This window comes from Perna viridis, chromosome 10, assembly GCF_037379345.1.
Source record: "Perna viridis isolate PV_CMFRI_1.1 ecotype Kerala chromosome 10, ASM3737934v1, whole genome shotgun sequence".
NCBI classification, from domain to species: domain Eukaryota; kingdom Metazoa; phylum Mollusca; class Bivalvia; order Mytilida; family Mytilidae; genus Perna; species Perna viridis.
The window spans coordinates 14,245,278-14,270,732 of NC_142454.1; the positions used below are offsets into that span (position 1 = coordinate 14,245,278).

Genomic DNA, 25,455 nt, shown 5'->3' on the forward strand with positions numbered 1-25,455 from the left:
GCAACTTCACACATTATGAAAAAGTTTTGTTTAACAGTTAACAAAGGAAGAAGAAAACTTCAATAAAAAATTTATTACAAGGACTAAACTTTTTACATTATTTTACAATGTCACAAAGTTCATGACAATATAAATATACAGACAAATAAAAACTTGTCACTTGATATTAATAAAAGCAACAAAGCACCATAACAAACGCAGACAAAAAGGCACATAATCTTGTTTACTGCTACCACTCATCCCAACATACCTCAGAAATTTAAAAAAAAACTAATATTATACAACAAAACTACATGAAGCATTTATTTTCAACCTATTCAATATCATACAACTATTCATGATGTTAACTGCTTATGTTAGTCCAAGAATTGTCTCAATATGTCGCAGAAAGAAATGCCATTCATATTCTAAAAATCTACTTTCATGACCTAAAATCTTACTAATCAATGAAAAAATATACATGTACTAATATACTACAGGATTATGCCATTGGAACATAAAATGGAATGAATATATTTTTCTCACAAACCTTATTTGTTTATATCTGGTAGCATTAAACAAGATCATTTTTTTTGTTTTGCCTATAGACAATCCAACAACATTAAGCATAAAAAATAATGAGACAGGCAAAACAAGGGTTGACAAACATTGGGACAAATAAACAGATCCTCATGTCAGCATTTTAATACGAGATCAGATTGAGAGATTACCATTAATCTATATAGATAACTATAAAACAAAGTATGATATTTAGGAAAGAGTAATTAAGTAATTAGATCTATAAAAAATAACTGCAAGCAATAATACCATAACATGGGAAAGTTAAGCAAGGTTGCAGAGGTTCAAATTTACTTTTCCTGGACTTTTTTGCATTATAAATATGAGGTCCCCCAGAAGTCCTCAATACGAGTAAATGTAAAACATGGCATGTCAAAGACCAAGAGAAATTTCAATGGTCCTGCATAAAAAAAACTGAGATCAGTGCTAATTTGAAACCCTGTGACTGTGAACTGACTTGTGTTATTCATTGGGAAATGTACATGCAATTAGTAGCTCTTATATTAGGTAAAGTTAATTACAAACAAAAATATTTTGAAGTTTCACCCCTATCAGTTACCTGCTAAAAGGCCTATGTTATAAAACACTGGTTTATTCAAAATTAAACGCATTATGAATATCGGTAAAAACATTTTCAAACATGAATTTAACTAAATTTGCAGATTGTAAATTGATACATATTAGACCTTAAAAATTGTAAAATATATATAAACAAATAAAAATGACATTGTTGCAAATAAGACAAAACATGTCAAAGAACTGTAGTCTTGCAAACCATTAACTTACAAATTTAGTAGGAATTCAACCATAATATGACCCAATTTTTTTAACTGGTCAGTCTGAGAATTGTTACATATTATTTATTTGCCTACCATCTATGCAGGATATAGCAATGTACTGGTAAAAGACCACTATTAATTTCACAGTATATTTCAATACATCAATTTTTGACAATAAAAAAATCCATGTTTTAAACTCAACTAATACAGAAACTTCAACGTGAGAGTTACAGAAAATTCACTATCATTTTTAACTTTTAACAACTATAGTTTGGTGACCCAATAAACATGAAATATGACCATTTGCAAATGTACTTAATTTTGACCTTATATGACAGGACCAAATCACAGCTTCCACATGAAATTGCAACAGGAAGAAACACTAAAAAAGGAATTATATTTGCACACAAGGAAAAACAAATGTGAGTTAATTGTGATCTTGAACCTACATGTAAGAAGCCATACACAATGAACCGAATATGGATTTTGATTATTAATTTAATGTACAATTTACATGTATCAACAAATAATACAAGAATGGCCAATGGTAGAATTTAATCATTTTTACTTTAGCTACCAAAAGCAAAAGCATTCAATTTCTCTTTTTTTTTCTTGTATGGGAATAGCTACTTCATTTTATTCCTAGTATTAAGTTTTTTTTTGGTGGGCATAAAAAAAAACTAGAGAAAAATTAACATACTTATTTAGCTTCCATGAAACTAAAATTTACCTCCAATCAGAACTTCCAAGTATACAGCAGGTTAAAGCCCACGATACCCCTTTTATCCAGACCACTGACCATCGGTTAGAAACGAAAAATCAGAAAATAACGAAATAAAAAAAATAATAAAGCGAGTTTTTTTACCTATAAAACAAGCCTTGCTTAACAAAATAATCTAAAAATTCCTGTAAGTTTGAAGTCTACAACATGATTATAAAAACGGGATGTACAAATATTTCAACATTGGCGGGCACATATCTACAAATATATATAACATATTAAATTGCACACATGTACATGTATTGGTCATGATGAAATCAACACATGATCATGCCGTACTTACTGTAAAATATGATTTACATTTTACTTAATTATAATTAACATGGTCATAGCAATTTACACAACTTGGCATGCCTGATAAAAAGTAATTATGTTTGATACGAAAGCCCAGAATAGCATTGCCCCTAATACATTGCATGTATAAATAGCTGAACAAATTAACAAGACCATTAACAACAATTGCACACAGGTCAAATTAAAATTGGAAGGATAAAAATAAAAACTTTTAAAACAAATTATATACAAATACATGTATATTCAAAACATTAACGATACAAAGGCCAATTAAAAAAAGTTTTGAGTATAAAACTAATCTAACCTGTCAAACTTACAGTATTAAAGCCTAACATAATGACTCAGACTCATCAATTATACTATTCAATCTAACAGATGACTAATGATCATAAACTGATGGTATACCCAAGTAACAAAAGACTTCTGTAAGAATATTGAATGAAATCAAAGCCCAAAAAACATGAGCCTAATGCTTAATAATGTTATCAGTTTTGCTAAAATTGAACAGATTAATAAAGATTTGTTTAGAAAAGAACACAGTGAGAAAACCATAATAATTGGTCCCTTATAGTCATCGTTCATAATTTAATCCAATATTTTAGGCAAAAGTATGCTAATGAAACATGAACATTGAACTATTTACTGATCTTTATCTAAAATTTGTAAGAATTATAAATGGAAACAAATCTATGCAATTTTATCTTGCCCCATCCTCTCAATAAATTTAAACTTGCTGCCTTCATACCAATGGGTCATCAGTTCTAAAATGAAATTCTTTAACAACTACGATAACAAATTTTAAAAACAAAGTTTAAAATTCAACCTTTCATATCTACATGTACATGTTAGAATTGAAGACAAAGTCTTTAATCAGTCTGTACAAGTTTACCTATTTAGTAGAGCTTTAAAGATTCCACTCGGTCACAATCCAATACATACAGGGCCACAATATTTATTACATAAGAATGATTTTTTTTATTCCAATTCCTGTGATAACGAAACAAGATTAAAAATGACCACCAGAATGTGTGGGCAATGTGGACAGAGATCAACCACACGTCCACAGTCGGCCGGTGGGAACAATGTCATGTTAATAAGTATGATTAATCTTTATTCCTTACAGTTTCAGTAAATCTGCAATGTTATATAACTGCAGATTCAGTAGTTTCTGATTGAAAGACAAAATATCTAGCAGTCATAATTCTGATTTTGACTTCCAGTTTAACTAATTGAGGAATTGGATCTGAATCACCAAACTGATTTTAGTATCCATATCCAGATCGTAACTGGAAAGATCATGATGCATCAATGTACAGTTGGATAAATAACCCTTATATTGACCAAAGAGCAAAATATATAGTATACTACTTAGTTTGTTCTTTTATCTATCTACCATTTTTTGTGGTAACATTTTATCCTTTAACTTTTGATTACAGTAAACCATGAATAACTGATTGGGAAATACATCAATGTCTAATAAAATTTCAACAGACCTTATCAATTACAACTTACTAAAACTATAAGCACTAAACCTGTATATCTAAAAAAAAAAAACAAAATAAACTATGAATAAAACATCTTTACTAACCTGAAAACATAAAATTAACAGTTCCCACAAAAATTTGCCATAAAAAATCCTGATGATTACTGGTTTCCTGTTTAATTAGGATCCATCATACTGGTTCCCAAAAGATTCCATCAGGAGGCTATCATAGCCTTGCTCTTGGGTAACACAATTTATGTGTTCTTCTGTACTGGTAGAAACACAGACATTGTTATTATTTATAGAAACCTGCTGTTGTTGTATATAAATAGGGTTATTTTCCATCTCATTGCTGCCATTCATAAAAACACTATTCTGATGGTCTCCAAGGAAACCGATTTGACCTGTATGAAAACCATTTTGTCCTTGATGAAAACCATTTTGTCCCTGGTGAAATCCATTTGGAGATGCATGAAAGCCATTTTGAAATTTTCCATTAAGGTGGGTATATCCATTTGTTCCATTTTGTTTCATTGCATTTTGATGGGTGTAACTAAAGCCATTTTGTGAAAGATCTTTACTGCTGTTGTTGAGTAACCAGCTGGTAGGTTCTGAAATAAAACAAATATTATTAAAGAATTCCTTTTCTGAATGAAAGTAATTTAAGTTAGTCATCTTAAAAACTTTAAAGAATTAGCCATTCAAATCATTTGTTGTAATTGCAACAGACCCATATTAACACTTATTATACTGAGGCAAATAAAGAGCTACAGGGGGCATAGCATAACGCCACTGAAGTGGTCAAACCCTGAAATGTACAGTATAGCACAAACTTTGAAATTCAATAAAAATATTCAAAACTGGACCATATAGCTCCTTAGGCTCCTTATAACTGGAAATCTGATATCTGATTGATAAATGCAGTCAGAGATTTTCAAGGAATCCTATAAAAAAATCTAACCAAAAATTTTAAAAATGATTTTTCAGGAAGTGGCCTGGCCCATTTGCCTCCTTATAACTCAAAAAATGAAAGAGATATCTGAAATCTAATCAACAAATGCAGGCAAGAATTTTCACAAGGAAGCCAATAAAAAAAATTGAAATCGGACCTAAAATAAAAAGACTTTTTGGGTCCCTTTGACTCCTTATAGCTCAAAAACCATAAGGAATATCTTAAATTTGATTGAAAGACGTAGACAGGAGTTTTCATAAGAAATCTTATATAAAACAATTTTCAAATTCAGACTAATAATAAAAACGTAATTTTTTTTAGCATGGCCCAATTTTGTACCTATTTTTCTCCAAAATAGTTAAAGCCTATCCAGTAATAAACTTCTACAACTTACTTTCAGAAGAAAGAGATTGACAACTGAATCATAAAAATTGGATCAACCATATGTTTTTCCTATCAATGATAAAACCCATTTTCCACCTTTAGCCCCTTATTTCAAAAAGGGGTGGGGCAAAAACATTCAAAAACTGCAGGGCCTCCCACCCAGTCCCTAGGAACAATTTTATCAAAATTTCAAAAAGGTCAAATATGTTTTACTCAATTTATCATAAATTAACTAAAATTTACAGATGCCAGCAACGATGACGGCCAAAAAAAATTCAGTCATATAAAAATATTAATCAAACTGCAAACTCAAATAAATAAAAGGGACATATATACAATAAAGACAAAGAATCATATAAGATACTGAAAATTTATATAAATAGGAACAGAAACACCTGTATAACTAAAGTTGTAATGTATAGCAGTGAGTATTAGGACATTTTGCCTATTCTAAACTTTATGTCAAATAACATTCAACTGACTTGGACCAATCATTGCTTAGAAATGCTGTTTGTAAAGTACAAGCAAACCTCCTAAAACATTTTCCTGCAACTTGGAAGCAGACATATACAAGAGGTGAACTGAGTAAAAATAAAAACATGTACATTGAAAAACTAATGTCATGCAGCCCTCTGCCAATATCTAATGATTATGTACATAGATTTTATCACTGAAAAATATCATATTAATACATACTCTTTTCTACAGCATTGTCAATCTTTTTCACACCATGTTTTAAGTATGTAATGCCAATAAAAACATAAATTTACAAACAGTAAAATTTTAGTAAAGTGGAGGTATAAAAACATGAGTACAATGAAGTGTGGCAACACCTCACCATGTAGAACTTTACTCCTAAATCAAGAACAATGTAATCAATTAGTACAAGCCAAGAATGGTCAAAAGGCTTCTTTTAAAGATTCACAAGAAAAAACAGCTAACTTTTAAGTACCTTGTACATTCCTTTTGTCATTTTACTGGTGAGGAGATACTGGAGACTGAATATCATGCACATAACCTAAGGCCAAGAAAAATATGTCTGTTTAAGGTTACAAAAATGAAAAAAAATAGGGTAGGTAGGGTAGTCAGGTAATTCAGTTTTGTTTTTTTATTTTTTTACTTATTTTATATAAACACTTATGGGAGGATTTCTTGACTTAGGGGTCAAATGTGCTCGACGAAAAAATGACAGTTTAGACGCATTTCATCAAAACTACCAATAAAATGTACTAAGGAATGTCAGGTAACCTTAAACAATTTTTTTCTCTGGCCTTAGTACTATGTCTTATAATACACATGTATGATCAAAACTGTACTTACTAACATGTATCATATGTCATTAAATATAATGAGAATACAACATGGAACACTTGGTAGCTCTGTATTTCAAGGAGGGGCCATTTATGGAAAGTCCCCCATTAAAACATTGAGATCTGTTTGCTTGTAGTAGGCCATTATAGTCTAATTGTACTTCTCCTTGGGCTGCTACTAATGGACCTGAGAAAGATTATTTATAAGGGTGTTGGATGTGTAAGTGTACATAATATTAGATAACAAAAATCTCATCTTTAATGCACTATTTTTTACTATTAGTATAAATTTACTTTTACTGCCTTTCATGTTTAGGAAGATGAAAACACTAATAAACTATGTTAACTTAAACAGACAGCTGTAAATTTTATAATATTATATGGCCAAAGACAGATTTTGCAGCAAAATTGAAATTAAAATTGAAGTGCAATTTTTATCTAGTGACATCAATGCTAAACAATCCTCAAGTCAAATTGTGAATTGTATCCCTCAATCAAGGAAAATCAAATCATTTTCAATAAATGCATGAATGCAGTGTTTTCTCCAAGAATTATTTGACTAATTTTTATTTGTTTTTTGATAAAGTACTTTACCGTAATTTGCCCAGTATTCAAGGGTAGATACATTTTGCCCATATCTTTTAACAAGCCATTCTAATGTCAAGAGCATGGTAACACATTAGCTTAGTTTCACTTTATAAGTACCAAATTAAAACATTTAGATATGATGTGTTAAATTTAAGGTAAATAAATTGCTTTGATGATCTTATGCTTAAAAATGGTAAATATCATTAACTGCTTCACAGGGTGCAGCTTGATATGACAGGAAAAGTTGTAACTTGAACAGTTGGGACAAGTATTGACACACAATGATACAGCTTAGAAGATTGCAATAAGACATTTGACAGAGGACAGGAGTTTGACCATGATTAAATCAGCCTTTGTGGGCCTTTAATCTTAAGTTGTTCCAAGTCAAAATATCTGAACTTTTCTTTGATGGAACTGCACTTTGTGATATAATTTCAAAGAGACCATCCCCTTTTACTCATGTCATTTGGAGATTTGGAAAATGCCTAATTCTAGTCTGGCTCCTTTTCAGCCCCTTATTCTCATCATGAGTCAAGTCAAAACTCAAAAAAATATTTTCCAGCCTACCTTTTGTGATACGATACTTTGTGATACAATTTCAAAGAGATCCATTCCCTTTTACTCCAGTTATCATTTTGACATCAGGAAAATGCAAAACTCCAGCCCCTTTTTGGCCCATATTCTTAACAAGGGTCAATTCATAACCCCCAACACAAAGATACATTGATGGACAATTCCTCAGATAAATTTATTTCTGGTAACTTATTGTTCTGACCTCAGAAAAATGCTTGCTCCTAAATGGTTCAAATATAATCCCCTGAAATAAATCTCTGTATGACTTTTAAGGTAAAAAATATTGCACAACAATACCATAAACATCCATGTGCTTTAAAAGGAGTTTATAGTTAAAATCAATCAAATGCTTGCGCTACCCCACATTTATTACACTCAAATCCAAAAGACTGGGCTATAACCCTCAAATAAATAATTCCGTTTGTAGTGTGAAACCAGTTGTAAAATTTTATGAAGAACAAGCAACTGATATTTTAATCATGTAAATCATGTAGACAAGTGTCTATGGGAAACTACAATACTGACTGCTACAGTGCAATATCAATATACATGTACATGTACAACCATAAATTGTTTGTGGTTGTATATTAAAATGAATCGGAGACTGATCTTTCATTCCTGTTATTTTTTAATATGTTTCACAAGGTATTATCAATATCTTGCTTCAAAATGCTAAATCCTCATCAAGATCTAATTCACAATTTAGGAGATGTATTTATAACCTTAAGAATTATGTCTAAAACACTTTACATGGATTATATCCCTTTCAAATAATATCATATTTAAAATAAAATGAAGACAGCTAATGTATATACATATGAATACAAAGAAGGCCAAGTATATGGTAAATTCTCATCCAACCTTCACAAAAAATATGGGGCAGATGGGAGTATTTCAGTTTTTATTTCTTACCAGATATTTGCTAGCCTTATTTTAGCTATTTGTACAGATACGTATATGTTCAAAATCTGTAGCCACATCAGTTTCAGGGAAGACACATCGTTTTAGTCACCAAGAAACTAAAGATTTGTGTGTTATGGTATTTCAATACTAGAAACTGACATAGAAAAAATCCTATTTCGAAATTCCCATCCAAATGTTTTCTTTATTATTTGTCGATTTTTTTAGGGACGAGACGGGATAAGAATCTACTATCAATCAAATTATATGATTGATGATGAAACAGATGACAGGGAGTGTCATTCAATTTTGTGACCACAAAATTTTGTGGTTATATAAAAAATTGTAAAGCATTGTCGCATACTGTAACATGATGAAAATCCTGATATTCCATGCATTCCCCTACAAAACAATCAGACAAAACAAAACATGCAGCACTGGTGAACGTGTCAGATAAAGTCCTCCAAATTAAAAGAATTTTTCAGGTAACAGTATTTTGACTAATTAAACCAAACAAGTATCCCGATTGTAAGTCCACAGTGGGTCAGAGAACATGGAGGTAATTAAGTAGCACTCCAACGAAGAATCATGCAAAATGTGATTTATGGATAAAAAGCCTACATATTTTTATTTTGGATATTTTGTTTGAATTGCCATAGTAAACAGAAATTAACGTTCAGTTTTTCATATTACCCTTGTTCTTAGGAGATAAAAATTGTATAGAATGAACTGTACATTTCTAAATTAAGGGAGATAACTCCATAAATGACACTCAAATACAATAGAATCTATTGGATTTTCTATGTTGATTATCTCCTAATAGCAGATAGATATGAATGAATAATTACACATCTCACAATTTTGACCCATAAAACAACTTAATTACAAAAATAAAAATATGTAGCCTTTTTTTTCAGATTGTGCATGATTCTTACAAGGACAGCTACTTAAATTTTAATTTCATTCACATTTTGAGGGTTAATTTTGAAATAGATATTTTTCCACAAATCCTACCAAAGAGAAAAATTTTTTTTTTCAAATTTACATAAATAAGAAATGAGTTTCAGTCTAGTTTCAAAATAATACAAAAATAATATTATAATCTTATAATAATTCAATGGGGAAGTAAAATTTAATGAAATACATGAACCTAACTATGATTCTGTATCTACATATTTATATTTCACAGATTCTTTACAGCAAATAATATATGATAGAGAAATTTATGAAACATTTCACATGTTTTTCTGAAAAGAACTATGGAACATTAAAATAATACAAATCATTTTTCAGATTTACATGAAAGTCATTAAAAGCAAGTGTAATTGAGAAATAGAAACATTTGGGTTTTTTTTCAGAACATACATGTATCGTCTTTTAAAACCCAAAATCAGAGTCTATTTTTTGAAGAAAAAAAATGAATGAAACATGTTTTAGATTCTTAAAAAAGAAAAGCACACCTGAGATTGTAACTTATGAGAACATATCAATAGTTATACATGGAAAGCACAGACTGATTTTGTATGTACTGAATAATTATCAACTTAATAAAGATGATGATTCAAGGACATGATTCCAGACATATGTCATCACTTTGCCAATAAGAATAGAAATAATTTCTTCTTAATACTGGACAATCAAAAACTGAGAGTGACCTCATCATATCTGTTCTTTTCTTCCCACTCAGGACATATACCATAACAAGTTCTCTCCCTTTCCTTTGCCATATGTTGTGCTTGTTAAGGTGTATACCATCTCCTGTAGTAGACAAAACTTCTCCAGATGGTACTAGGTCTGCCAGGCTTTCTTTTTCCAGGTGTTGTTCATTGGCAGTTAGTAATTAGCCAATATGTAAACATGATCTAACCATCAAAAGTGTTCTTATTAGAATTCTATACCACCGCATTGGCATTTGCACTTTCTAAGGTGTACTTCCTTTATGACCTTCATTGGCAAAAAATACTCCTGGAATTTAACCTTGGAGTGACCTCACCGAACAATAACAACAGCTTCCACTGAAAACTTATGCATGTTATATGAAAATCAGTAGTTTCACACTCTCCTCTTGCAAGTATATTACAACATCTATCATGAATATCTACATGTTATAATACCTAATCTGTATCCATGGTATGAAATTCATCAAAACCACATACAAAACAATTTATGAGGACATAAAGACAGTATCATTCAGTACACCCTCTACAATGCTTTGTTTGCTATGACTATATAAAAAGAGAAGTTCCTCAATTCCAATTATTTTTTTCTGGTACATGTTAATGAGGAAACTGCAACTATTCTTTCTATGCAGATTGGATAACCTTTGGACTTGTAAGGTTTACTATCTTTCATTTAGCAAATCGCTTATACCAGCAATGCTTCTGTACAAAATATATCCTGTATTTTTCACAATAAATAAACCATTGCTTTATTAAACTTTTAGTTTCAATCACTTATAATTATCATTTTCAATAACTTAATAAGACCACATCATTAATTAACAATATGGTAGATCTATAATCATATGTACCCCAAATACTGGTGAAATTCAAAGTAGTTAAAGAACAACAACTCTTGTTAAATTAATCTAGTTGAGGTGATATGATCAAGAATATAAAGTATCCAACTATAAACCACAGGGTTTGACACTAACAGTAATCCTGTAGTACTGTCCCACCCTGACTTACACTAACAGTAATCTAGTAGTACTGTCCCACCCTGATTCACACTAACAGTAATCCGGTAGTCCTGTCCCACCCTGATTTACACTAACAGTAATCTGGTAGTCCTGTCCCACCCTGATTTACACTAACAGTAATCTGGTAGTCCTGTGCCACCCTGATTTACACCAACAGTAATCCGGTAGTCCTGTCCCACCCTGATTTACACTAACAGTAATCTGGTAGTCCTGTGCCACCCTGATTTACACCAACAGTAATCTGGTAGTACTGTCCCACCCTGATTTACACTAACAGTAATCCGGTAGTCCTGTGCCACCCTGATTTTGGAGAGGAACATTTGAAAAAAAATCATGGTAGTCCTATGGGCTATCTTAATTTTGCCTTAATTTTCATAAGATCTAAGAACAGCAGCCCTTTTCACAAAAAATCGTAAGAGTAAAATTAGTCATGAGTTGTGATGTCACAATACTTAATTCTATTATGACATCATAACTTACGACTAATTTTATGCTTACGATTTTTTTGTGAAAAGGACCGCTGAACCATAACTACCTTCTGCAGACTACCTGTTATACCTTTCAAGTAGTCCTGTTGACCACCAAACATATGAAGTTAAGTGTCAAACCCGGAATCATATTTTCAACAAAATCCAAACTCAAGTAATATCAAAGTACCTATAACAGAAGTACAACAACATGCTATTATTTGGTCCCTTTACTGCTGTCATTGACACAAATAATAATCTGTTTGGGGAAAAAAATTTACAGCTAAAACCATCAAAAAATAATAAAAATAAATAAAAGCTTTTCAACGGCAATCTCCAAACTGAGGATAATTAACAAAAAATGTATGCATGTAGCTAAAAATAAATTGAGGATAAAAGGAAAATTCAACCAAAACTAATCAAAATACTTAAATCTTCCTCTTGGTTAAGCATGTCTTTATAATGGCCATGCTCAAAAACTAACCTCTACATGAACAAGGAATGCTTTCCGTCAGCTAATAATGGTGCCCTCTCGTCTGGTAACGATGGCGACCCTTGCTCAGCTAACAGGAATGGTGCAGTAGATATAGCAAGTACAGATTGATAAGATGTTATAATAGTATTGTTCTCAATAGCTAGAGTCTTCATGGCTGAAAACAAAGTCATGTTACCAATGCAGAGAATTCCTACTGAATACAGTGTTGTCTTGCCACTATTTATAAGGATGTGTGATTTTTAAATAATGATGGTTTTTCTACATTTCTTTTAATTCTGTAATTGGCCGAAAAAGAAATTGAAATTAAATGCGTTGGAGGGCTAGATAGTGCTGTCTTGCAATTTTTGTCTCATAGGCATTTTCTCGGATTATATTCTTTTGATTACCGTTATAACCTTGGTTCCCTTGATTACTCTTTTATAATATTATAGACCCCAAAAAAATCATGTTTATCCTACCAGTGCATTTCTTCTTATTATTAGAATAAAAAATCACTTCAAGTTAGACTAGTGTCTATCAGGTGAAAAAAAAAATGATGATAAGTTGTAAATCACACTCTTCAATTCTGTGTTTACTGAGTTACAACACTTTCAGTATCAAAAACATACAATGTCATTTCACCCCTCCCCTTCCCCATTGACCATCAGTACATCTATGGGATATACAAAGACATTCAGTCATTCCAGAAACAAACTACATTTAGAAATGACATGGTTGTTATCATGGTTTAGATATTTTATCAAACTCAGATTAATGGTGCAAGTGAAGGAAAATAATGAAAAAAGTCCCTTTTTTTTTGCAGTGGTTTATTTTTTTTTTATTTCCACTGTCTAACCTGTGGCACAATGTTTTTTTTATAAATGCCAACAATTTAAGAATAAATAATGAATTTCAAACAGTGCATAAGTAGATTGATTGCTAAAACTGCAATATAAAAAAAAACAGTGAGACTACCAGTCATTCACCAAGTTCTGTACACCCCCAGTAGCTGATAAAAGTTTCATTTTATATTAATCAATTAAAAATAATCATAGATTTTGTTATTTTAATTATATGTGCTGTTGACTTACATTGGCCAGATGCCTATCATTCCGCATCATTATGTTTCAAAGAGTTAACTACACTAAAAATACTATGAGCATGCTCACAAAAAAGTACCCTACTTCAAATGGATTTCAATGTTAAAATTGACCATCTCCCTTTAGAATCCCCTGACATTTATTAAATTCCTCCATGCACATCCCATACAATGCCCAATTTTCCTATAAAATTTCATAAAAATCCTAAGGCAGTTCAGGAACAGTTGCGTTAACAAGATTTTAATATGTAAAACCCTTAAGTTGAATTATATACTTTGGGAGTCTTCAGCACCTGCGTATGGAGTGTTCATATCACAACTCATACTTTATGCCAGAGCTTGCCGAAACTATGCAGACTTTTTGTATCGCCATAGAACTCTAACAAATAGGCTTCTGGAACAGGGTTATGTTGCTACAAGATTGAAGTCATCACTACAGAAGTTTTATGGTCATGAACTTGTGGATCGTTATGGTGTATCCATCTGCACCATGAAAACTGATTTATTCAACGGGTCATAGTTTGCCTTTCCTCGTTTGTCTACCCCGGGCTTGACTTTTTATGAGCAACTCGGCGGGTGTTGAAAAGCAGAGGACGCTTATCCTATCGGTGCACCCGGTCCATGCTCCCATGCACTTATGTGGACAGACAAACGGAAGGATGGACAGAGAGATGACGATTCCTATGTATCTCCCTAAACTTTGTTTTTGGAATATAATGTCTGAATGCAAAATTCATAGCGATCTAAGCATTTAGCTTGGTATTATGTTACCAATGGACAAGTACATGTAACTTAGCAGCTACCTAATGTCAACAAGGCTCAGAACAAGAGATATTATTCAACACATACTGTCAGAATGTGAACAGCAATTATCTCATTCATCATTGTCTTGAAGCATCTAGTCAAGAGTACATTACATGTAGTCTAATGTTGGGTATTGGATGAAAATCCATTATCATTTAATCTGAATAACTGATGTCGCCAGTATGTCGAAATCTTGAACCTTACCTCAAACAAGAGGCTCCCAGGAGCCTGAATCGCCCACCTGGTTGAATTTTGCCTTTCAAAAGCAATAAATTTAACAAGAAGTTGTCCAACAATTTTAACTCAAGTTTTTGGCAAGGCTTATCATAAGGATCATTTCAACAATTGAAAGTTTCCTTTAATCTATCACATTTTTCAAGATATTGACTGAAAACTGTTTAAAAAAAAATTATTTTTTTCCCTTTCAAGGTCAATAACTCTTACAAGGAGTCATCTGACAACTTTTATCCCTGAAAACTTCTGTAGTCCTAATAATAAGGATCATTTCAGGTATTGAAAGAATTTGGCTAAATCCAACGGTTTTGGAGTTTTTTTATGCAAAAAACTACTGTTTGACCCCTACACTGTATGTTCTATTTTAAATAATGGCTCCTATGTTTTTTGATGGATCAAAAATCCCCCCATCAGTTCTATACACGATACACCGAGGAACATTCTTACCAAGTTTGGTTCTAATTGATCAAATAATGCCAGAGAAGATTTTTGAAAGAAATAACATTCAAAATAGCAAAAATCGTTTAAAAAGGGCAATAACTCCAAAACAGCTTAATGGATTAAAACTAAAATTTGAACAGAGATAAATCTCATCATGCTGAGCACTTCTACCCCACGTCAGAGTTTAGCTAAACCTATCAATTTTGGAGATATATGTGAAAAACTACTGTCCGACTCCTATCTTCTATTTTTAGTAACAGCGGCAATGTTTTTCGACAAATCACAAATCCCCACAAGAGTTCTATGCAGGATACATCAAGAAACACTTATACCAAGTTTAATTCTAATCAATCAAGTAGTTTCAGAGGAGAAGAGTTTTGTATAATTGTTAACGACGACAACAGACGCCAAGTGATGGCAATAGCTCACCTGACTTTTGGTCAGGTGAGCTAATAATTTGCAACTGAAGATATTTTGAACGTACTATGCTAGATTTTATCCTGAATATTCTCAATAAAAGTCCACAAAAATTAAATAGTTGGAAACTTGTAAAGTAAACTTTAAAATTTCAATGGGGAATTTGTATTGAATAAGGGATTTAGCAGGAGTTCTGCTCAAAACCACAACAAAATAAAATAATCAATACAGTTTTTTTTCAGTACATAGTGTATGTCATCCAAGTACATATTGGATATTATTATAGGGTAAAAGTAATTACAATACAAAGAGTTTTAACATTTTGATTCAAGTTTTTAATCAAATTTTCTCTACCTAAAAATTTCCAACAAATCAAAGATGCCCTTTTTTCCTAAATGATTTAAATCACAACCTTAAAAATCATTTACAGTCTTTATTTTATTGTATTGCTTCTTGTGGTACAATTTCATAAGTATCCACACTGTTTAGAAACCAAATCGTCTACAGATGACAACAAAGACAGCATGATACCATAGTAGGACCATATTTTTTCAGTTTACAAAAAAAGGTAGAACAAAAACGGATGTAGGTTTTAAAAAAAAATTATTTTCGGAAGATGTGCTTCCCTTTTCTAATAGAAAACAACATATGAATATTTTTGTTGATTTTTTTCAGCACTATTTAGGATATATATGCATTTCAGCAAACTTAAATTCAAAATAACTTCAGTTGCACTTGGTCTAGGGTCAAACTATACTTTGAATAGACTAAACAGATAACAAACATCTCCCCTTATAGAATGTCACTGTAGGGAAAAAAATGTTTTTATTCTCTCAAGTATTGGTGTTTTATCAACATTTAAAGTCTTCTTCATTTATAAATACTTATCTTATGGTTTACTTTATTAAAAGAGGATAAGAAAAGGTTTTCAATTTAAAATTCTTAGACTTTCAGCTGCATTCCAGCATGTACACTCTTAAAAGTCAAATAACTCATTTAAGTGTAAGTATTTGTAAGAATCAGGCAAAATGGGAAAAATAAGAAACATGTATGTCAAAACCATATCAATCTGACAATAAATCACTAAAGGATGCTCTCTCTTTTTGGACAGAATATTATTTCATCTCTGGATCACAGGATTTGCTCAGAATTTTTTCAATAGAATGTTATAAAAACGAAGTTTTTGACAGTTATTTGCCCTTTAAATGTTCATTTACAGTGCATTTCAATGAAATTATAACTCAATATACCAACATGATATGGAAAATCTTGTCTTTGTCTTGATTCTGAGTGTGCAAATAGTCAAATTTAACTTTCAAAATGGTGGGTTTTATCATACCATGTTTCACCCACTGTCTGATTCTTAAAGAAACTGACACTTAACAAGTTTAAAGATGTTAAATTAAGCTCATACAAGGGCCTAGTTGTTCAAAACTAAATTCAATAGATATGTATGTATCAACTGGTTAAACAGAATAGATTTTACTAGGCTAATCTAGTGGATAAATTAACTTTATGAACATCCAGATCATGTAGGCTACAATTATAAGTTTAAACATGTACAAAGATTGGCCAGATATTACAGCACACCTATATCAGATAACAACACTATTTAAAAATGCACGTGTGTTAACAATTAATAACTTGACAGAAAATATAAAACAGATTAACTACAAAAAAAATATAGCAAACTCTTATAATAAGATGAAGTTGCACAGGTTGCCATGCTAGGCATACCCCCACTCGTACAGGAAGTTAATATTGTAGACCAACCCAAATATGCCCTTACTATATGAAGTAACACACGAAATTTGAAATCAATCCATCCTTTGGGAAGCAAGATTTTTGGAACTAAAATTTTACCTTCCAATCCATAATTATAGTGAAAAGTGGCAAAGTCCCACGAAAGTTGATATCCGACAGCACCCAAAATGGCTAACATTGTATGCCCCATCTGTATGAAGCTACACACCAAGTATTTGAAATCCATTCCTTGGGAGCTGAGATTATTGCAATGAAAGGTAGACAGACAGATGGACAGACGAAATAATGGATGGACAAGGTGATTCCAAAATACCACCTACTTTTTGAGTGGGAGTATATGAACTGGATTATAAGAATGGTAGGTCCAAACCTGCTACTTTTGTGGAAAAATGTACTTCTAAATTATTCACACTGAAAATCATTCAGTACATCATACCTTAAAATGTGAAGCTTTTGTGCAGTAAGTGACAAATGTTAGTTCTTATTATTTTAATATATATTAAATAGTTTAGTTGCATACAATATTGATTCCAGTAAATGTAAACCTAGTTCACATTGTGATTTAGATAACTCTTAGCCTAGCCAATGAATGTCTAATGAACATGATGAAGTCTTTAACATATCAAGTACATTATACAAAGTCTTCACTTACCTATCCATCATTATGTCCAATCAATCAAGCACAAAATGGGCCTTAATATCACTAATTGCAACACAAGAACTCGGTATCAAATGCGCAATGATTAACAAAGATAAATTTCTCATAAAACAAATGAGGGCAGATAAAATTTCGGCAAAATATTTTCATTCAGAGTTTTTACATTTCTGACAAAAGAATTTCAAAATGAGCCTATAACCATATAACAATTAACGTATTAATTTTCCCAGTATCCTAATTTTCTTTATTTTTGTAGCACACAGAGAAGCACAAAAAAAACGAACCCGCAAAATAGATTTTTCTTTTTTTTTTTAATTGATACCCACTAAATGGTCACTCGACAGACTGTAAAAATTAACAATCCTAAAAATTAATATGTTAACAGTACTGTTTCTGTGTAAGGCCATCATAAAAAAAATTCCTAGATTCTCATCCATCCATTTTTTTTTTTTTAAAAAGGGGCAGGCAGGTTTTTCTTTATCATCATTTTTTATCAATTTAAGAGAAAAATGCTGTCAATCTGAACAAAATTCTACAGGAAATTTTTCAGGCAGGGTAAAAAAAATGGGTCAGGAGGGGATGACAGTCTACGATATTTTAGGCCAATGCATTGTTAAAGTGTATTTTCAGCATAAAAATAGGCTTACTCTTCTTTTTTTACAGTGTTTCAAAATTTCAACAACTTTTTCAGTGAATATATAGAATACAGACTAGTAATTTTTATTTTTGAGTTTTTATGTTGCAAGTAGCTTGGGGTCAAACTTATATTTTAACAGGATAAATCGTTTCCATCAAAATGCATTGTACAAGTCTGTTAAAATGAGGCCAAGAAAAAAAACCTGTGTTTCCACTAACAGGCTTTAAAAACCAAGGTTTGGTAGGTGAGCAAATTTGTTTTTATTTTTTCAAAAGCTTTTGGCTGGTTTGTGTTGTAGGCAAGTTAAAACTTTAATAGTTCTTGTCAAAATATGGAAAAAAAATAAATTAGGGCTGGTAGGGTTAGCAGAAACAAAGGTAATTTTATTTTAGGCCTAAATAGACTTAAAAAACAACCACTTATTGTTTTCTCTCAACACATGATGTGATGATATATATATTAAATCAGTTCCCAGTTGTTAAAATAGAGAGGTTAATATTCCTAATCAATGTACAACAGTAAAGAATCTCATACTTACCATAGATGAAAATTTAAGTTTCCAGGAAAATCAAAATTTCAGATATTTTTTTTTTCAAAACTGTGAACATACAAATTGTATTTACATTTATGTGAATAAGTTTTCATTACAGAAAATTACATTCAGAACTTATCGATGGCTCATCCAAAAGTAAAAGTACAATAAAATGTACTTCCACAAATCTAGCCAAATGCTTAAAAAAACCATACCATCACGTCTAGACTTTTTACACTCTTCATCATCACAATCATCCCTTCCTCGTTTAATTCCAGCTAGAGGGTTTACTTTGTAACTAGATGGCATGAGATCAGTATCCATGTCGTCATCTTCCATAGCGTTGCCATTGGTAACGACACCATTTTGTTCAGTTCTGAGATCTTTGGACGGATTGACAGATGGGAGACTACACACTCCCTGAGCTTGTTCTATTTGTGCTGCCCTTTCTATATAGGCAGCACAGTCTTGATAACCACAATCTGCTGCTAACTGACTAGGCGTTTGACCATTGTGGTTTCGTATACTGAAAATGAATTGTGCATCATTCAAATTCAAATTAATTGTTTATATGCTTAAACTTTTTTCTAAGTAAGTCAATAAATCTAATATTGTGTCCTATGTACATTACATATTGTAGCAAATACTTTCATCATGTTTCAATTAGATTGTTAATACCAGTCACTACTGACATATCTAAAAATAACTTTGCCACTTTTTAAAGTAGACACTGTGTTCACTGTTACGTACTCCATTCTTAGCTTTTATCAACTGACTCTTCGAAAAGAGAACTCTGAAATTTTAACACATCTTTATAGTTGAGATCACATGTTTTATGATATCATTTAAAATATTGTGTTCTTCCAATGACTACTTACGATAATTTTGCACCTTGAGATATAAGTAAACTGACACATTCCATATTTCCTGTTCTGGCACATTTATGTAGTGGTGTTTCACCCATGTAATCCTGCAATGTAAAGAAAGTAACCAATTATTACATACCAAATGTCTATTGTTATACACACTAACTCTAATGTATTTGCTTCAGACTACTTTGTACAACTTGATGCGCTTCACATTACAAACACAAATGGTTTATTAAATAATTAACATGTACATGTACAAATGAAATGTACATGTAATTTTTTGTGAAGGTGTTCTAATTTCAGGAAACAGCTGTACAATATCATTTGTAAAGTTGTCTAATAGGTAATAAACAGAGAAAAGAATTATGCCCATTGTGTTTAGAACTTTCTAGATAATCAAGGCATTAACAAAACTGATGTTTAAATAAAGGTACAAATATGCGGTTTTTTTTGTTACTTTTTAAATTACATCTGTATAGTTAAATGCATGTGATAATTGGCAACTGTGCCTATCAATTTAATGTACCTTCTCACCTTTAACCCTGTCCTTTACGGAAGTTTACATCCTTCATTTTAATATTAATGTATACAAGCTTCACGATATACATTATGTACCTTCAACCGGATGACATGAATACTAGCATCAGTAGTATATACAACAAATGTATATATATATGTACTGTATAAAAATCATTAACCTTACATTCAAGTAGCATCAACTACATTTCAATCTGGAAGTCTGCTTCTAGTGTTACTTGCTTGTGAATCACTTACGAGGTTTTTCACTTGCATGTATAAATGTACCTATAACTTGTACATTGTAGATTATAGTTCTGCTAACACTGTAGATGGTGAAGACATTGCACAACATTGCAATTGCTTGCAAAGAAAATTTCACCTGAACAATCATGGCCTCGGATACATTTTCTCTCCAAAGAAATCTACAATGACTTTTACCTGTACTGTAGCTCTGGCCCCAGTTTGAACAAGCCACTGAACACAGTGTGGATGACCAGATTGAGAGGCAAGATGTAAGGCTGTTTGTGAAAACTTGGATGTAATTGTATCCAGACCAATACTTCTTTCTATCACCAATTTTCTCAAACAAGCAAGCTGTGAAATAAAGAAAGTAAGGCCTAGAATTGAAAGTCTGTTCTTCTGAATATTTGTCTAATTCTGATGAAGTTTCATTTCATCTATGCCACATTAGCAGACAGACAGCTCACAATGTAGCATAAAAAGAAAACTACCAGAAAGAGACAAAAAATGTATCAATGGGTCCAATACTGATGCACATGGACAGGGACTCACTGTTACTTACAGGTGCCTCTGGTTATACAACATATTGTAACATCATCTAACACATCTTAAGTTTCAAGATACAATGTACCTGTCTATTTATTGCAGCCCCACAATGCAGCAGCCATTTTAAACAATGACCCTTCCCATTAGTAGCAGCTAAGTGAAGAGGTGTCTGATTGAAGCGTTCCGTGGGGAAATCACAACTACAACCATGTTCTATGAGTCTTGTAAGGCATGAAAACTAAAAGGAAAATTCATAAAACTTATATAAACTGAAGCTTGATTCAGACAATATTACATAAGTAGAACAAAACTAAAATATAAATTTGTGGAATCCCAATCTTTCCAAGCAAAAGCCAATTACCTGTAAGTACATTTTTTAGATTATTAAATTTACTTATTTTGAATAAATGGAAATATTAATGCTAAGTGACCAGGTTAGCCAGAAAAACTAAAAAATATATATTTCATTTTGTTTTGGCAATAAAAATTGGGAGCTGCAACTTGTATACATTTTGTGTACATTGTAGATGTTTATGTAGGATTGGGGAAACAAACAATATTCACAAACAACAGTTTGCATTCTACATGTAAACAAAACATTGCTGTACCACAAATTCAATTACACATACACAAATATCAAGGTACATGTAAGAATTGGGATTTAATTTGTTAGTAACATGAATTATATAGTTTTAAGAAGCTTGGTGGATTGGAAATTTGTCAATTACATGATTACCTTTTGTGCTTATTTATTTTCAAATCTATGAATTAAGAAAATGTCAAACAATTAAACACTTTCCTCTTCATTTAAGGGATTACACAACACATAAGGGAAATAACTATAAAAATCAGCATAATGTTTTATTTTGTGACATTCTGATATCAAACTCAAAGCATCTTATTGATCAAAAGTTTTGTTAACGAAGCTACTTAATGTTCATTGAAATTATTCCCATGAAACATTTGGCAAAAATTTCTTGGAATTCGTATATTTTGCTTCTTTTATCAAAGTAAAGGACAGAAAAAAATTTCAAGAAATTTCAACGAACCAAATAAATTTTAGTGAAGATGCTAGGAACCCCCTTAAACCACCTCGAGTCAACAGGTTCACACTTTTATTAAACAAAACTGTTGTATTCATTATTTTTTCTATTTTATTTAATTTGCTATTAGTTTTTTTAGTGCAATAGTGTAAAATTGTAATCCATTTCTTCAGAAATGAAAATTAATTTCCAGGAAGTTTCAGCTCGTATCATCAAAGATAACTGCTGTAATTACAATACGGTAAGGTAGAAAAAATATCCAATATCTTGTTTTTATAATATTTCTTCGAAAATTGCTGGCATTCACTTTATATACAACCGGATTACAATGTTTACAAAAGCTGCGTAGGAACATTCGAATAAAATAAGCCAAGAATCATCCAGAAAACAAGTCCATTTTACTGACATAATTTTCCGGATATTTTTTATTTGATCAGAAACACAAGCGTTTTGAAAGGGCTAACTGGGCAAAACCTCATCAAAATCAGACATAACTCCTCCTTAAATTCTCTCAACGAATTTACACTAATCTCAAAAATGACCAAAATCGCCCCCAAAAAACAGAAATCCACGGATCCGCAGATAACATCCATCCCTGGATATAATACTGTTTTATGGGCAGCCAATCATATTCAAAATACAAATGTATTAATTTCTACTGCCCAAATTATATGATATTTGAAAAATTTTGTCAATTTAGCAGGTCTTAATTTTGTAAACTGTGTGTAAAAAATTTTTAAAATTACCACTGTTGATGCAAAATGTCAGTTACCTACTTTATAATTTTCTCTTTTTTTTTTTACATTTTCGGTAATTTTAACAGAACAATATATTTCCCAAATATTGTTTGCAATACTGAACAGTTATAGTAAATAATATTCCTTTACAATGGCAATGGTCTTGGAAATTGGTAGAATAGAAGCATTCTTGAATATTAGTTACATTTCCCCAAATAATTTACCTCATGGTAAGCAGTTAATAAAAAAGGTCTTCCAAGCATTACATGCTCTTGTTGAGTCTGTTTGAGAACATGAAGTGTTACATACATGTATATACATGTACATGTATAGTCATGAAGGTTACGCACATGATTGAGTGAACTCTTAATATTTATAACAGGAAAAAGAGAGATATTCCAATTCTAGAGTATTCAGCATAGCTTTTCAAGGAAACATGTGTTTTTCATAAAGTTCACTCATAATTTACATGTACTTGTTACGCCATGAAATGAACACTGATAAAAAACCTCAAGTTTTCAAACCAAATCTCCAGTTTTGAAGGAACCATTTTATCACATGTACATGTAAAATGTATGGGTGTAAGATTAGAAGACATTGCAATGGGAGCCAAGGAAACAGAAACTTGATTACTACAAACAAGAGGCTCCCAGGAGCCTGAATTGCTCACCTTGTTGAATTTTGCCTTTCAAAGGCAATACAATGTAAATTTAACAAGGAGTTGTCCAATAATTTTGACTCAAGAAGTCTTTGGTAGGACTTATCATATGATCATTTCAACAATTAAAAGTTACTTTTAATCAATCATAGTTTTCAAGATATTAGCTGAAAACAGTAAAAAAAACAAAAACAAAAAAAATCAGTTTTCCCCTTTCAAAGGCAATAACTCTTACAAGAAGTCGTCTGACAAATTTGATCCCCGAGTACTTTTGTAGTCCTAACAATAAGGATCATTTTACCCCATGTCAAGATTGGCTTAACCTAACGGTTTTGGAGATGTATGCGAAAAACTACTGTCTGACCCCTATGTTCTATTTTTAGTAATGGCCGCCATAAAAAATGCCAACATCAGTTCTATGCACGATACCCCAAGGAACAATCATAGTAAGTTTGGTTCCAATTGGTCAGGTGGTTTCAGAGGAGAAGATTTTTTAAATATAACATTCAAAATAGTAAAAAAAACATTGAAAAAGGACAATACTCCCACATGGCTAAACATACATGTATCAAAATGAAAATTTGACCACAGATAGATCTCATCATGCTAAACACTTTCACCCCTTGCCAGAATTTGGCTAAACCTAACGGTTTTGGAGATATATGTGAGTAACTACTGTCAGACCCCTATGTTCAATTTTTAGTAACGGCGGATCAAAAATCCCCACCCCACATCAGTTCTATGCAGGATACCCCAAGGAACATTAATACCAAGTTTGGTACCAGTTGGTCAAGTGGTGTCAGAAGAGTTTTGAAAATTTGTTAACGACAACAACGACGGACGCCAAGTGATGGTAATAGGTCACATGGCCTTCAGCCAGGTGAGCTAAAAAATCTAAATGACACATACATGTATTTGTAAATAATATACATTGTATAGAAGCATTTCAGATTTTTTTTGTTTTGAGACGTATTTCCACATTACTATAATCTATTACTGTTCATGTAGCCTTCAAGTCTTGATTTTTTTTTTGTCTAGTATAAAACTGTTACCACCAGATGAAAATGATAAGTGTGCAAGCTGTCTATTTGTAATTAATGTGTCCTAAACATCAATTTAACTCTCACTTTAATACTTTTCATGAAAATTTTATGAAATTTTATAAAAGTGAGCGAGCATATTGGAGTAAAAAGAAAACGCAACTACTACATGTAGACCAGATAATCATGACATTAGATACACGTAAAGCATTTTTAATCTAGACATGCATGCCTCATTAAATTAGCCTCCCAAGACAGCATGCTTATTTGGACTAAAATGTATTAGTACTAGTACTACTACTAGACACCATGCCAATTTAATCAGGTCCCAATGATATAACTACTTTTTATCGCATATTTGACTCATAATGACCTATCAAAAATGGAGTAGATGCCAAAATAATAATCAATTACTTCTGGTAACATATCCCCAGCTCAAAATCTTAATCAGGCCAATGTAGCCTTATTATTATATGCCATAATATTAAAATTAATATCTCTATGTTAATGATGTTTCAAACTGTGATAAAAAGTCAAAGCTTTTCTTTAAATAAATAAGAACCTTTCCAAAGTGTGCAGCCCAATGTATAGGTGTCCAACCGTAAAAACCGTCTTCTTGGTACAACTCAACCTCAATGGACCCCAGTAACAAAGAAAGCGCCTCCAAGTCGCCATCTCGACAAGCTCTGTGTACAGGATACTGAGAGTTCAAAAGATCTTCAGATGCAGGGGTCCAGTTTCCAGATTCTTGTATCCCTTCCATTGCATTGACGAGTAACAGTCATGCAACCACGAGACAAAATAATAAGCTTTTTTGTGTTCTTTTCATAACATGCCGGTCTTTTCCAATGTTTATTATTTCTTTATCCGGGCACTAGTTATTTTATCAATCGGTACTAATAAATTTCACGGAACGAAGTAAAGAATTATACATAAGTAATTAAGAAAATGTGTATTTTCTTTTAAGATTAAGCC

General features: G+C 31.7%; 1 protein-coding gene across 2 annotated transcripts; it reads right to left on the reverse strand.

The window, feature by feature from the left end:
• Positions 1–58: 58 nt before the first annotated feature.
• On the reverse strand, positions 59–25,367 carry LOC148604639 (uncharacterized). Of its 2 annotated transcripts, none has more exons than XM_088550080.1 (5): positions 25,043–25,367; positions 20,655–20,810; positions 19,707–19,798; positions 19,044–19,354; positions 59–4,506 (listed from the first exon to the last, which is right to left on the reverse strand). In XM_088550080.1, the coding sequence occupies exons 1-5, from the start codon at positions 25,241–25,243 to the stop codon at positions 4,076–4,078; spliced, it is 1,191 nt and encodes a 396-aa protein (XP_088406206.1). In that variant the 5' UTR covers positions 25,244–25,367; the 3' UTR covers positions 59–4,075. The 2 variants fall into 2 exon arrangements, with proteins under 2 accessions (XP_088406206.1, XP_088406207.1); XM_088550081.1 differs by lacking the exon at positions 20,655–20,810 and adding an exon at positions 21,088–21,240.
• Between the last annotated feature and the right edge of the window lie 88 nt (positions 25,368–25,455).

Bases quoted from the DNA above. Each gene is read 5' to 3' on its own strand.
- LOC148604639 (XM_088550080.1), bottom strand. From the start codon at position 25,243: ATGGAAGGGATACAAGAATCTGGAAACTGGACCCCTGCATCTGAAGAT. The intron at 20,811-25,042 runs GTTCTTATTTAT...TTTATTTCACAG, and splicing joins GGGCTGCACACTTTGGAAAG to CTTGCTTGTTTGAGAAAATT. The intron at 4,507-19,043 runs GTATGGTTTTTT...GTTTTATTTCAG, and splicing joins TAAAAAGTCTAGACGTGATG to AACCTACCAGCTGGTTACTC.